Source organism: Salvelinus namaycush, chromosome 25 (assembly GCF_016432855.1).
Source record: "Salvelinus namaycush isolate Seneca chromosome 25, SaNama_1.0, whole genome shotgun sequence".
NCBI lineage: Eukaryota > Metazoa > Chordata > Actinopteri > Salmoniformes > Salmonidae > Salvelinus > Salvelinus namaycush.
This window is the reverse complement of record NC_052331.1, coordinates 835,404-850,705: the sequence shown is the minus strand read 5'-3', so window position 1 is coordinate 850,705 and position 15,302 is coordinate 835,404. Positions and strand designations below refer to the sequence as shown.

The 15,302-nt window shown below is 41.7% G+C and overlaps 1 protein-coding gene across 1 annotated transcript in view; it reads right to left on the bottom strand.

Annotated features, from left to right (window-relative positions):
• Nucleotides 1-10,414, bottom strand: part of LOC120020101 (protein kinase C iota type) — a 53,871-nt gene extending 43,457 nt beyond the window's left edge. The window contains exon 1 of the mRNA XM_038963546.1: nt 10,089-10,414. Coding sequence (XP_038819474.1) covers nt 10,089-10,171 — 83 coding nt within the window. The 5' untranslated portion in view covers nt 10,172-10,414. The remainder of the gene's footprint in view (nt 1-10,088) is intronic.
• Between the last annotated feature and the right edge of the window lie 4,888 nt (nt 10,415-15,302).

Genomic DNA, 15,302 nt, shown 5'->3' with positions numbered 1-15,302 from the left:
TTGGACACGTGCGCTAGCCTATTAGCCACATTATGACGGGCTTGTAATTATTGCCCTTGCTAGTTTGATTGTATTGGCATTCCCAGCCTCAGTTACAGTTCTCCGTTTTTGTTCAAAATATTGAGTCATTGAAACTGAAGTGCATACCGAATGGGTGGAGGCAGCAAACAATGTACCAGGCCAGCTATCAAGAAATATATCGGTGAATTATATTAATCATGCACTAGACTGCATCCATCTAGTCTGCCAACAATGACTGGAATTTGTCAAATAGAACCCATTTCTAAAGCCTTTTATAAAGTTGGTTTTTAAGCATAAACTGGACATGTTATATTTGACTGTTCTATATCTGCAACGCTGTCAGTTCCACTTTAAACACCTAGCTACTACACTGTGGTTAAAAAGTTTACCCAGCCAGCAGCAGCACTAACAAAGAAACTGCTGTTACTCCCCTACACAGAGCAGGTCTGCAGGCAGTAGCGCTAAAGCCTCACAGAAAACAAATGGATATTGACATGGATGAACAGTAAAAATAAAAATAAAACTCTAAACCTAAATGAAACTGTTAACCTACCTTGGGGCTGTGACTGTGCTGTGGGGATAGCTACATGACAGTGAGAAATACAGATGAATTGTGTAATAGTTGCTCATCATTGGTGAGTAAGAGAAGAAATGCCATTCTATGATTCCACTCCATTCTTCTGCAAAGGAAGTTGGTATAGGCCTACTACTACTGTCGCCTTGTAACAGTCAGTACAACTGAGCTGTATGAACAAAATAAGACTATACTAGGCTGGACAATAGAACGAGTCAAAATTCACCTAAGGCTGAAAAATGGCAAAAGAACATTGGATGAGCTGGAACACTAGCTGGCCATAGCAAACTAATTGAATCAAATGTTCGCAGAGCCTCTTCTGACTGGAGTGATGCTTAGAATTCCATTTCACCGAAATGGCACAATTTTAAAAAAAATCCCTTTTTATTTCACCACTACAATCTGTTCTTAGGACAAAACTGAAAAATAACTTGTGTATAAAGTAAACAGCCACACCTCGATGGTGCCAAGTGTGCTTATGTCAGCATAACGAGGAAGTAGGAAAGAAAATGGCAACTTCAGACTATTTCTGGTCTAGCGATCCATGACAGCAGAATACACTGCCCAACCTTACGTAATTAGAGATTATACTGATTATTAAAATGGTGTCCGACTTGAAAAAAAATCTAAATATACACATTGCGAGATATTTGGCGAAATATACGAGCATGCCTCTCCATAAGAAAACAATGGGGGGAGCTCAGCGTTTCAAAGGCAAAAGGTATTTCAGGGCTAGCGTTTGATGACAACGGAGTACGCTGCCCAGCCTTACATAATAAGATAATAAGATTCTCATGGTTGCGAGATATTTGGGGAAATAAGACAGACATACCTATATTTCCCAAGTAGGAAACAATGGGACGACCTCAGAGTTCCATGGGTCATTTTTTGTTGTTGACGTTTTAACTACCAGCAATTGGTTAAGCATGGGCAGGTCTCACTGCCAACAATAGCAAAGCAGGCATTGTGACCTAGAACAATAAGCTGGGAACAGAACATTCGGAAAGTGAGTTGGTACCACGGTGCTCAATAGAACTAATAGGAGCTGGCAGGGTGAAAAATGCCCTAAAATAAGGCCTGTTTTTTCATGATTACTTCAAAACTACAGCAAGCAGCTGGGACATACGGTAATATTATCAAACTGGGCTCCACAGCGGATGTAATAAACTCGTTTTTATCTATTGTTAAAAATGTTGTGTTCAGCCTACACTGAGTGTAGAAAACATTAGGAACACCCTCCTAATATTGAGTTTCACCACCTCCTTTTGCCTTCAATTCGTCGGGGCATGGACTCTACAAGGTGTCGAAAGCATTCCACAGGGATGCTGCCCCATGTTGACTCCAATGCTTCTTACCGTTGTGTCAAGTTGACTGGATGTCCTTTGGGTGGTAGACCATTCTTGATACACATGGGAAAAACCCAGCAGCGTTGCTGTTCTTGAAACAAAACGGTGCACCTTGCACCTACTACCTTACTCCGTTCAAAAGGCACTTAAATATTTTGTCTTGCCCATTCAACCTCAATGAATACACAATCCAAGTCTCAATTGTCTCATGGATTAAATCATTCTTTAACCTGACCCCCCCCCTTCATCTACACTGAAGCGGCTTTAAAAAAAAAGTGACATCAGTAAGGGATCATAGCTTTCACCTGGTCAGTCGGCCATGGCTCCCGAGTGGCGCAGCGGTCTAAGGCACTGCATCTCAGTGCAAGAGGCGTCACTGCAGTCCCTGGTTCGAATCCAGGCTGCATCACATCCGGCAGTGAGCCCCATATGGAGGCGGACAATTGGCCCAGTGTTGTCCGGGTTTGGCCGGGGTAGGCCGTCATTGTAAATAAGAATTTGTTCCTAACTGCCTTGCCTAGTTAAATAATGGTTACACATGGAAAGAGTAAGTGTTCCTAATGTTTTGTACACTCAGTGTACATGTGAGAGGTATAATATTCAGACACTCTTGGAGAAGGACATTGAGAGAATGTCTTTTCCTTTGTAGTTTCTGAGCAGTGTTTCTGCATTAGCCTTCATAGGGGTACTTCATTAGTTACGTATGAGAAAAGTCATTACCCATGTTACAGAAAATGAACAGAGGTAACTAGGGAGAATGGAATTCTGCCCCTTCCCCTTGTCGCCACTACCCTCTAAAACCCCAGCGGCAGCCCCATCTGCTGCTAAGCAGGTAGGTCATTGGTCACTGGTGAGCACCCAAGCAGGGAGAGTGTTGATCAGTGTGCCCCTCTCCCCAGGCAGCACACCTAGGAACATCCATCTCTCTGTCACCACTGGAGGCATGTACCCTCAATCTCCATTGCAGCTATAAACACTCAACTACTGTAAATCTCAATTTCCCTACGCAGGAGCCGAGTGTTTCATTAACTCTGTCAGTGATTTCAATTTTAGAACCATGTTTTGGCGTGATTATATGTCTGATTTCAAGTAACTAGCAGCAGGCTTAATGAAACATTCAATCATATAGCCTACTTCGGGTAGAAACCCAAATAAAAGTATGTAGATAGAAAGATGCGTGGGTGTCATGTATCCTAGAATGGAGTTTAATAAAAACTACAGCTGCATATGCATATTAGTCGAGACAGCATTGCACACACATTACATACGCTAACGTTAAAAAGTTTGGGGTCACTAAGAAATTCCCTTGTTTTTTGTCCAATAAAATAACATCAAATTGATCAGAAATACAGTGTGGACATTGTTAATGTTAGAAATGACTATTGTAGATGGAAACCGATTTTTTTATGGAATATCTACATAGGTGTACAGAGGCCCATTATCAGAAACCATCACTCCGGTGTACCAATGGCACGTTGTGTTAGCTAATCCAAGTTTATTATTTTAAAAGGCTAATTGATCATTATAAAACCCTTTTGCAATTATGTTGGCACAGCTGAAAACTGTTGATCTGATTAAAGAAGCAATAAAACTGTCCTTCTTTAGACTAGTTGAGTATCTGGAGCATCAGCAATTGTGGGTTCGATTACAGGTTCAAAATGGACAACTTAACAGTTGGTACCTGGATAGTACACAAGTTGATTGGTTTGCTGTTTTGACACGACAAACATGTGTTCAGATTAAATATACACAGAGTGTAAAAAACATGAAAACAATGGCTCTTTCCATGACAGACTGACCAGGTGAACACAGGTGAAAGCTATGATCCCTCTTTGATGTCACTTAAACCCACTTCAATCAGTGTAGATGAAGGGGAGGAGACAGGTTAAATAATTATTTTAAGCCTTGAAACATGGATTGTGTGTGCCAACTTAATACAAGGAAGGTGTTCCTAATGTTTGGTATACTCCGTCTACATGAATGGCATTCTCTTTATGGTGATGTATCCTAAATAGATACACAAAAGGTAGAAATATGCGATATCCTCCTTTGCATATTGGAATGTTTTCTACACACGGGCTTAACAAATTAAAACATTTTATATTTGAGACTCTTTAAAGTAGCCACCCTTTTCCTTGATGATAGCTTGTTGACAGCTTTCTTGGCATTCTCTCAACCAGCTTCATGATGTAGTCACCTGGAATGCAATTCAATTAACAGGTGTGCCTTCTTAAAAGTTCAGTTATGTAATTTCTTTCCTTCTTATTGCGTTTGAGCCAATCAGTTGTGTTGTGACAAGGTAGAGGTGGTATAGAGAAAATGGCCCTATTTGGTAAAAGACCCAAATCCATATTATGGCAAGAACAGCTCAAATAAGAAAAGAGAAACGACAGTCCATCATTATTTTAAGAAATTAAGTTCAGTCAATCCAGAAAATGTCAATAACTTTTTGGGGAATGAGATGCTCTCCCTCTACTGTGTGTGCATCTTGCTAGCCATCACTTAAATGGCGAGGGGCTGAAACTCATTGGCTGGAACTCGAATTGCAAGGGAGCTAGCCCACATGGGGGAAAATGCAGGATAAAATGTCACATTCAAACAAGGGATTTTGTGGCTAATTGCTTATGCATATATGAACTCCACATAGACACATCCAGCCCTAGGCATGAGGTTTAAAGAAAAAACATCCTAGTCGCCAAAGTTCAGGAACGTGTTTTTAACCCTTTACACTCGTGGGAATTGGCCTATATGGATAGAGCTAAATTGAAATGTTTACTACATTAGAAATATGAAAATAATGGTAGTAATAGAAAGCGAACAGTTTGGAGATTATGGGGAAATTATTAGCACAAAGTTGAGGACACAACAGCTCAAGACTGAATCCAAACATTACACTTGATTTTATGTGCATTTTACATTTATGGTACTTCGTGCCGCATTTGTTGATAACAAAATCTGAAAATAATCGGAATACATTCAGTGACATAAGAATATTACTGGAAAACGCTTGGTAGGTGCACCATAAAACAAAATTATCAAGGGTTTGTGTGAGAGGACTAACTGGTGTCTCAAAGTGGCCACACGCCTCTCCAAAGTATGCTCAGTTCCTAAGTAATTTCCATGCACTTCAATAATGCTGACCAAAACTATAAATTCAACATATAAAGTGTTGGTCCCATGTTTCATGAGATATAATAGAAGAGCCCAGACATGTTCCATACGCACAAAAAGCTTATTTCTCTCAAATGCTGTGCACAAATTTCTTTACATCCCTGTTAGTGAGCATTTCTCAATTGCCAAGATAATCCATCCACCTGACAGGTATGGCATATCAAGAATCTGATTAAACGGCACGCTCATTACACAGGTGCACCTTGTGCTGGGGACAATAAAAGGCCACTAAAATGTGCAGTTGTCACACACCAATGTCAGAGATGTTTCAAGTTGAGGGAGCGTGCAGTTGGCATGCTTGCCTGCAAGAATGTCCACCAAAGCTGTTGCCAGAGAATTGAACATTCATTTCTCTATCACAAGCCACCTCCAATGTTGTTTTAAAGAATTTGTCAGTACGTCCAACCGGCCTCACAACCACAGACCATGTGTAACCACACCACCCCAGGACCTCCACATCCGGCTTCTTCACCTGCGGGATTGTCTGAGACCAGCCACCGGACAGCTGTAAAACATTTTGGTTGGTTGAAAGAAAACTCTCGTGCGCTCAGGTGCGTGTTCCGCTGCAAATGTTCTTCACAATAGACAAACATAGGCTCATTCCGTTAAAACAACCCAGGGTATGATGCCATGTCCAACGGTGCATCAAACATAGTGATTAAACTATGACACGGTATATGGCATGAGTTTTGTGATATGGAAATGTGAAGTGCACATTTGGACGGGTGTTTGGCTTGCTTGTATGATATCAAAGCTGTATTATTTAAAATCCTCAATGTCTCATCCTCCAGAATACATAGAGTCCTCTTAAATTTACAGCATTTCCCTCACTCAGACAACAACAAAAAATTGAAGGGAGGGATGGGGGTAACTTCTTGTCGAGTAAGGTGCTCAAGTTCAGAACGGCTGTTAGTCAAAACCAATACAACACTATGAATCGCAGAGCCTGAGCTGTGACGTCATTTATGGCATGTTACTGTACAGTCACTGCGTTCCAATTTAGGCACTTATTAGTGTCCAAATCTGCCATTTTCAACCCTTATACAGGTAAAAGTTTTATAGGGTAAAATATAATAATAATCTACTTCACTAGTTAAAAGATCATATTTGGCCAACCCCATGCTTTAGTTATTTATTTATAGCCACTGTGCTGCATTAGTTGGGGTACAGGTGATAATGCTTATTGGTAATAGCATACCTTTTCGTAGAACAGTTTTGATAAATTTATAAATGTCTTCGTATCTCAATCATTGTCATGTGGTTAATCAATCACGATTCTATCCAAATCGAAATGCAAATAATACAAACCTAAAAAGTAACTTTTTTGCCCAAGGGATAAGAGTTCATCGGGTAGACCTATTTTATGATGTTTCCACTGGATCAGAGCATTACATTTTTTTCCCTTTCACGCCGCATGGTTATCGAAAGAGAGAGAGCAGGAAAGATTTTTCAAATAGGCTATTCTGAGGAACTATTGTTATTCTCAATGGACGTAAAAACACTTCATTTACTGGCCATTAGCAGTGGCGAGTTAAGACAATCAGATCCCTAAATGGGCACAATTATAGGCCTACATTTGTACACAGGTCAGGTATCCTTGGCCTACTTCAATGCGTAATCAGGTGTGAGTCCTTACGCAACATTGACAGGAGCGCTCCAAACAAAAGGCAATAAATAAATGGACAAAACTCGTAAATGGAATGAAATAAACCAAAACATGTTTCTCACAATTGTAGAATAGCTTGTGCGCGCTGCAAACAACGAGACCACTCCAACAATGAGAATGGTAAAATACAAAAAATATAGTGAATACATTAACAGAAATTACCGAGAATTAACAGTAAATGTACTACTGGTGTGCCATCCCCACGGCCTTCGGAATGCATTAGTCCTCTGATCAGACGGGTGTCTCGTGTGCCATAAAAAATATATTTTTAGACTGCTCGACTAAAAAACATCTTGGTCGACCAACAGCCTATTGACAAAACAATCGACTAAATTGTGGCCGCCAAAAATACATTAAAAAAATAAATAATTGTATACATTTTTACCCCCTTTTTTTAACCCCGTATCCAATTGGTAGTTACAGTCTTGTCAGCGTGCACTGCGCCAGGCCTGCCATAGGAGTCACTAGTGCGCGATGGGATAAGGACATCCCTGCCGGCCAAACACTCCCCTAACCCGGACGACGCTGGGCCAATTGTGCGCTGCCCCATAGGTCTCCCGGTTTGCGGCCGGCTGCGACTGGGACTTGAACCCAGAATCTCTAGTGGCACTCGGAAGGCCCACTTTTTTTTATGTATTTTTTAAAATTATAAACCTTCGGAATGGTAAAACATTTTCAGTGTAAACTTAAAAATGACTAAATTCATATATAAAGTATATAGAAAAGATAATGGAACAATATATTTTTAAATAAGATCTTTGAGAAAAAAACAAAAAATAGACGGTCAAGGATAATCAAGAAATCCAAAAAAAACATGACATGGGGGCCCCCATTGATTTAGTTATAATGTTTGAGTCACTCAGACAGCATAAGAACACAGCATACGCCATGGCAAAATGTGTAGACTTGCAGGAAACCAGCTTTAAACTATAAAATGTACTCATCACCATGGCAAAATGTGTAGAATTGTGTAAAATCCCCCCCTCCCCCAACTTTGCCACCGCTGCTGAAAGAAATCCTAGGGGAAACACTGCAGTGCTATGTTGTTCATTGCTCATGCGTCATAATGTTTACTTTACAAAGAGGAAGTTGATAGCAGCTGATGTTTGGTGGTGACATTGAAACTCCTGAGACAAATGAATGTTGCGTTAAAACTAAGACAGCAGACAGGCTTACAAATGGGCCTAGAGATATAAAAATATTTACGAGTGTACGCCTTAAAACCAGAAACTTGATGAGTTCCTGGAACATTCTATGAACATTCCACTGTCAGTCAGGTGACTTAAAATAATTGGAAACAGGTTGCTGTATCATTACTCAAATGTGCTATATATATGAATAGTTACTAAGCTTATTGTATCATCATTGCATCCAGTATCTGTTACCAGCTGCCATGCCTCTATTCTAACCACTACTCCCTCTATTCTAACCACTACTCCCTCTATTCTAACCACTACTCCCTCTATTCTAACCACTACTCCCTCTATTCTAACCACTACTCCCTCTATTCTAACCACTACTCCCTCTATTCTAACCACTACTCCCTCTATTCTAACCACTACTACCTCTATTCTAACCACTACTCCCTCTATGTGTCAATAAAGAGTAATGACAGTGACAAGCAGAGACTGCCACAGCCTGACACCACATGTCACCAGACCCTGCCTACTGCTAGCCTTGACTGGAAAGCTGGCTGACAGCAGTGTGGGTCTGTGTGAATGAGACTATGAAAGTGAACGGAGCTAGAGGGCAGTTCTCGTTACCGCCATCTCTCTTCTGTCAAACTGGCCATTATTATAGGACAGTATGAATGCATACTGCAGCGTTTCCCAAACTCTGTCTTCAGTTTAGTTTTTTTGCCCTAACACTACACAGCATATTCAAATTATAAAAGATTGATGATTTGAGTAGTTCAGTCAGCTGTGTAGGGCTAGGTCAAAAAACTAAATGTGCACCCCTTGACGTCCCGAGTACGGGAAACCCTGGCACACTGTGCAGTCAAAGCAGAGCCATGTATACATTATATGACTCTGATAGAAAGTGCAGCAGACATAAAGGAGCAGGCTTGATGGTTAGAATCATAAATGAGATTCGGACGAGAGCCAATTACTGTATGATGTAGGCCTAGCCTGGATCCAATTGAATTGTTCTGTTTCAATCTGATTGGATGTAGGCTAACAGAGATGAGCTATTCCACAAAAATTCCCTTCACCCCCATCCTTCGCAAATGTACATGTACAACCGCCAATGCTGATTTAAGGCCTGCCTAGCTGGCTTGATGATGTGTGACCCAACACTGTACTTGACCAACCAATGAAATGTTTCATCCCAGATTCCCCACATACTTGACCTTCCAAGGCATTGATCTCAGAAATATTTTGGATGCTTTTGTCTCCATAAAAAAAACATGTAAGTATCCAGGGACAATAGAGTGCTGGCAGGGCGGTAATTAGAGTGAGTGGGAAATACAACAGGTCTGGCTGGTAATACACGTTTGGCCAGTCTCTCTTTTGGGAAAAACAACAATCACAGACTCCATCACACAGCAAGAAGTGTCATGGCAACACCTGTGTGTGACAAATGATTTCCATCTCTGAATACAATTACTAGGTCCACTATTCACTGACTATAAATAACTAGCTACACCCCAAATAGTCGCATAATCATGTCATGAACATTAAGTATCTCTAATTGTTGTAAACTCTCACCTATCTATGTCAAAGATAAGAAAACGAATCCGAGATTACATCCAATGTGAGCCTCATAATAATAATGTCACAGGATGTTGTCAAAGTTTGCTTTACATCAATTATTGTAATAGTGTAATTTGAGCTGTGACAACAATAACTAACCAGGTTCAGTACAGTACGGCTATATGAGGACACGTGATGAGTATCAAACATCCAGCTAGCATCATCAAAAACATCAGCATACTGGTTAAAGTTACCATTTAGCTAGCTAGTGAACTAGTAAATTCAATGTAGCTTCGTCATGTCTCAGAACCTGTAGCTAGCTACTAAGCCATAAACAATGGAAGAAACTTCACTTACTAAAAGTAGATTCATATTGGGAACGTGCATGCTAACTAATACTGGCCAACATTAAGTAGCTAGGTAAGTTAGCAACAGCAAACGAACTACATTTCTGGACAGTTTCACTTGTCTGTCAAGTTTATAACGTTAACTAGCGAGCTAACTTAGCTAAAAAGCTAACTGTCTGGCTAATAAAGCCTAGCCCAAGTTCCTAACGAGTCAAATAACGAAGTGCTTTATTACGATACAACTCACACAAACCCTAACCGTCTACTTACCCTTTGTAATAAGCTTTTACCCGGACTTGGTGAGGGTTTTCGCAGGGGTGAGACATGGTGCTGTCCCGCAACGTCGGCATCATAAGCCCTCGGAATCGGAACTCGCCGAAGATGATTTCCTTCTGGCTGCGACAAACTTAGCTGTGTACCACGCCCAAAACAATAACCTCTGTAACTTGCCTCGATAGATAAAACAATTAGATAGCTGACTAGCTATGGAAACGAACAATTTGAGTCTTCTTAATTTTACGAAATCCAGACAAAGTAGTGTACAACTTCAGGAGTCCGCCAAACAACACTCCCTACTGCAAAAAGGCCTCACGACGGACGAATCCATTGGCGGAATGTAGGAGGGGCCAAAGAATATTTGAATCAACAAACTAAACAAGAAGATACTGTCTGATCGTAGATCATATTCGGAAAATGGAACATATTTAAGGCGAATCATATGAATATCAAATATTGTAATGATAGACAAGGAGTAAATGTTACTTTTAACACAGTTCTGTAAATGTGAATGTGTTCATGATTCCTATTGTACCAAATGAAATGCAAGGGCGTTTGTGTTGTCCATGGGAACATTTGTATATGGCCATTTATACATATAATATATTTTCTATGAAAATATAATGTGGTAGTTGGAAATTTAGTTATTGAACTGAAATTCATATTTTTTACAAATGGATCGCTTAGGCTGCCTTTCTCATACAAAACTACTTTACAGTCATAGAGTGACCACCGACAAGTAGCACTCATGTCTGTAGCCATGAAGTGCTTCGAAGGCTGGTCATGGCTCACATCAACACCATTATCCCAGAAACCCTAGACCCACTCCAATTGTCATATCGCCCCAACAGATCAGGGGTGCGTGCTCAGTCCCCTCATGTACTCCCTGTTCACTCATGACTGCACGGCCAGGCACGACCCCAACACCATCATTATGTTTGCCGATGACACAACAGTGGTAGGTCTGATCACCGACAATGACGAGACAGTCTATAGGGAGGAGGTCAGAGACATGGCCGTGTGGTGCCAGGACAACAACGTGATCAAGACAAAGGAGATGATTATGGACTACAGGAAAAAGAGGACCGAGCACGCCCCCGTTCTCATCGACGGGGCTGCAGTGGAGCAGGTTGATAGCTTCAAGTTCCCTGGTGTCCACATCACCAACAAACTAACGTGGTCCAAGCACACCAAGACAGTCGTGAAGAGGGCACGACAAAACCTATTCCCCCTCAGGAGACTGAAAAGATTTGGCATGGGTCCTCAGATCCTCAAAATGTTCTACAGCTGCATCATCGAGAGCATCCTGAGTGGTTGCATCACTGCCTGGTATGGCAACTGCTCGGCCTCCGACCGCAAGACACCACAAAGGGTAGTACGAACGGCCCAGTACATCACTGGGGACAAGCTTTCTGCCATCCAGGATGTCTATATCAGGCGGTGTCAGAGGAAGGTTCTAAAAATGTTCAAAGACTCCAGCCACCCTAGTCATCGACTGTTCTCTCTGCTACCGCACGGCAAGCAGTATTGGAGCGCTAAGTTTAGGTCCAAGAGGCTTCTAAACAGCTTCTACCCCCAAGCCATAAGACTCCTGAACACCTAATCAAATGGCTACCCAGGCTATCTGCGTTGCCCCCCCCTCTTGCACACCACTGCTACTCTGTTGTTATCATCTATGCATAGTCACTTTAATAACTCTACCTACATGTACATATTACCTCAACTAACCAGTGCCCCCGCACATTGACTCTGTGCCGGTACCACCCTGTATATAGTCCCGCTATTGTTATTTTACTGCTGCTCTTTAATTACTTGTTACTTTAATTTCTTATTCTTATCCGTATTTTTTTTAACTGCATTGTTGGTTAGGGGCTCGTAAGTAAGCATTTCACTGTAAGGGCTACAGCTGTTGTATTCGGTGCATGTAACTAATAACCTCTGATTTGACTTGATTTGAGAAACAACACATGAGCATGACACATACCAGCATTTCTCTGTCTGATCAACATAGCCTAATCATGATTTATGTATGGTAATTATATATGTAAAAACAACACATTTGCCCCGTTCTGCACCTATCCAGTGTCTGTGACAATAAAACACACACACACACATATATATATATATATACATATATATAAAAATATATATATATATATATATATACACTGCTCAAAAAAATAAAGGGAACACTTAAACAACACATTGTAACTCCAAGTCAATCACACTTCTGTGAAATCAAACTGTCCACTTAGGAAGCAACACTGATTGACAATAAATTTCACATGCTGTTGTGCAAATGGAATAGACAAAAGGTGGAAATTATAGGCAATTAGCAAGACACCCCCAAAAAAGGAGTGATTCTGCAGGTGGTGACCACAGACCACTTCTCAGTTCCTATGCTTCCTGGCTGATGTTTTGGTCACTTTTGAATGCTGGCGGTGCTCTCACTCTAGTGGTAGCATGAGACGGAGTCTACAACCCACACAAGTGGCTCAGGTAGTGCAGTTCATCCAGGATGGCACATCAATGCGAGCTGTGGCAAGAAGGTTTGCTGTGTCTGTCAGCGTAGTGTCCAGAGCATGGAGGCGCTACCAGGAGACATGCCAGTACATCAGGAGACGTGGAGGAGGCCGTAGGAGGGCAACAACTCAGCAGCAGGACCGCTACCTCCGCCTTTGTGCAAGGAGGTGCACTGCCAGCGTCCTGCAAAATGACCTCCAGCAGGCCACAAATGTGCATGTGTCTGCTCAAACGGTCAGAAACAGACTCCATGAGGGTGGTATGAGGGCCCGACGTCCACAGGTGGGGGTTGTGCTTACAGCCCAACACCGTGCAGGACGTTTGGCATTTGCCAGAGAACACCAAGATTGGCAAATTTGCCACTGGCGCCCTGTGCTCTTCACAGATGAAAGCAGGTTCACACTGAGCACATGAGCACATGTGACAGACATGACAGAGTCTGGAGACGCCGTGGAGAACGTTCTGCTGCCTGCAACATCCTCCAGCATGACCGGTTTGGCGATGGGTCAGTCATGGTGTGGGGTGGCATTTCTTTGTGGGGCCGCACAGCCCTCCATGTGCTTGCCAGAGGTAGCCTGACTGCCATTAGGTACCGAGATGAGATCCTCAGACCCCTTGTGAGACCATATGCTGACACATGCACATTTGTGGCCTGCTGGAGGTCATTTTGCAGGACGCTGGCAGTGCACCTCCTTGCACAAAGGCGGAGGTAGCGGTCCTGCTGCTGGGTTGTTGCCCTCCTACGGCCTCCTCCACGTCTCCTGATGTACTGGCCTGTCTCCTGGTAGCGCCTCCATGCTCTGGACACTACGCTGACAGACACAGCAAACCTTCTTGCCACAGCTCGCATTGATGTGCCATCCTGGATGAACTGCACTACCTGAGCCACTTGTGTGGGTTGTAGACTCCGTCTCATGCTACCACTAGAGTGAGAGCACCGCCAGCATTCAAAAGTGACCAAAACATCAGCCAGGAAGCATAGGAACTGAGAAGTGGTCTGTGGTCACCACCTGCAGAATCACTCCTTTTTTGGGGGTGTCTTGCTAATTGCCTATAATTTCCACCTTTTGTCTATTCCATTTGCACAACAGCATGTGAAATTTATTGTCAATCAGTGTTGCTTCCTAAGTAGACAGTTTGATTTCACAGAAGTGTGATTGACTTGGAGTTACATTGTGTTGTTTAAGTGTTCCCTTTATTTTTTTGAGCAGTGTATATATATATATATGCTGAGGACTGAGGAAAAGCTGGGGTTTCTTTTCCCGAGTCGTGCGCCCCCTAGTGGTGATAGTGTTACAGTAGATACTGCCAGTAAAATAATTACTATGTAGATATGGGACCCCAGACTCCACAATGGTACCTTTATAATGCGTTTCGTGACACAGCCTGAACTTGACTTGATATTTGTTGTTTGTTGCATGCTGAGTAAAACCTTGACTGAGTCTCCAAAATGAGAAAAGAGCTTTATAAAAATCAATTTTCACACTAACCCCTCTTGCTCTACTGTATAAGGTCCTCCCGCGCTGCAAGTGGTGCTGTGTCTGGGTTTTCATTCCGTCCGGCCCGTTTGTTTTTCTCTCCATTTTAGCATTACAGGCTTGACGCATTAGAACATGACTGGGATTGTGACAGTCTGAACCGGTGGGTTTTCGTTCGGTCACTTCGCCATGGGTCAGGTCTAATAACAAATCCAGCCAGGTAACGCTAATGATAGGTGAACGATTGTGCATGGTGCATATATAAGGCTCTTATCGGTGGCCATAGAATTGGCCGAGGAAATAGAGGATGATGCCCAAACATAATATAATTATTATACGATTTTGTTTTAGTATAATGAATAAATAAATGATCGTATAGCTAGGTTACTGCAGCCTATAGTTGCCAGCACTGCACATCCATCGAGAAAAGGCCAAAAGGGGTGACTGTAGCCCAATGCATGAATTGCCCAATTAGATGCATTCCGCACACGATAACGACAATTGTTCATAGATTTTAAATTGCATAACGGATTTGATGCATTGCTATTGCTGAATGAAAATGTGTGTACATTTAACCAGTCTGCTTTTTGTCAGTGCATGGTTGTGGCTATAGGGTTTGGAATATTTTCTCGGTTGAGCATTATGGGGGTGTCGCACTAAAACTACATACATATTACATACGTGAAATAGTTTAGCACCAGGAATTGGAACATAATCAATATCAGCAATCTATTATGTCTCAAATTGTCCCTTTTTACCAAAATGTTATGAGCAAATTAAAGTAGGCTCTACTTTATTTACACAAATTAGGCTACATGTAAAAAATGTGGACAAAATAGCCTATTTCAAACTAGGCCATTATTTTTGGTAGGTTTGTGTAATTTTCTTTCAATTTCATTCAACAATTCAAATACTGGATAAATGTAGTTTGATATGGCCTGTTTTTCAGATTCTTCCAGTATTTTTATGTGTAGGGCATATAAACCTGACGAGTAGGCTATACTAATCAACATGACATCCATGCGCAGAGGCTTTATCAAAATACATTTCTGATCTATTTATTTTAGGCTATAGGCTATTGAATTTCGATAATTTCATACATGGAGAAACTTGGAAAATGTCATGGTCATATGGGGAGAAATTCAAAAACAGAAATGCCCTTCCATTATGACAAAGAAATTAACAAAACTGAATTGATTTCGTTGAA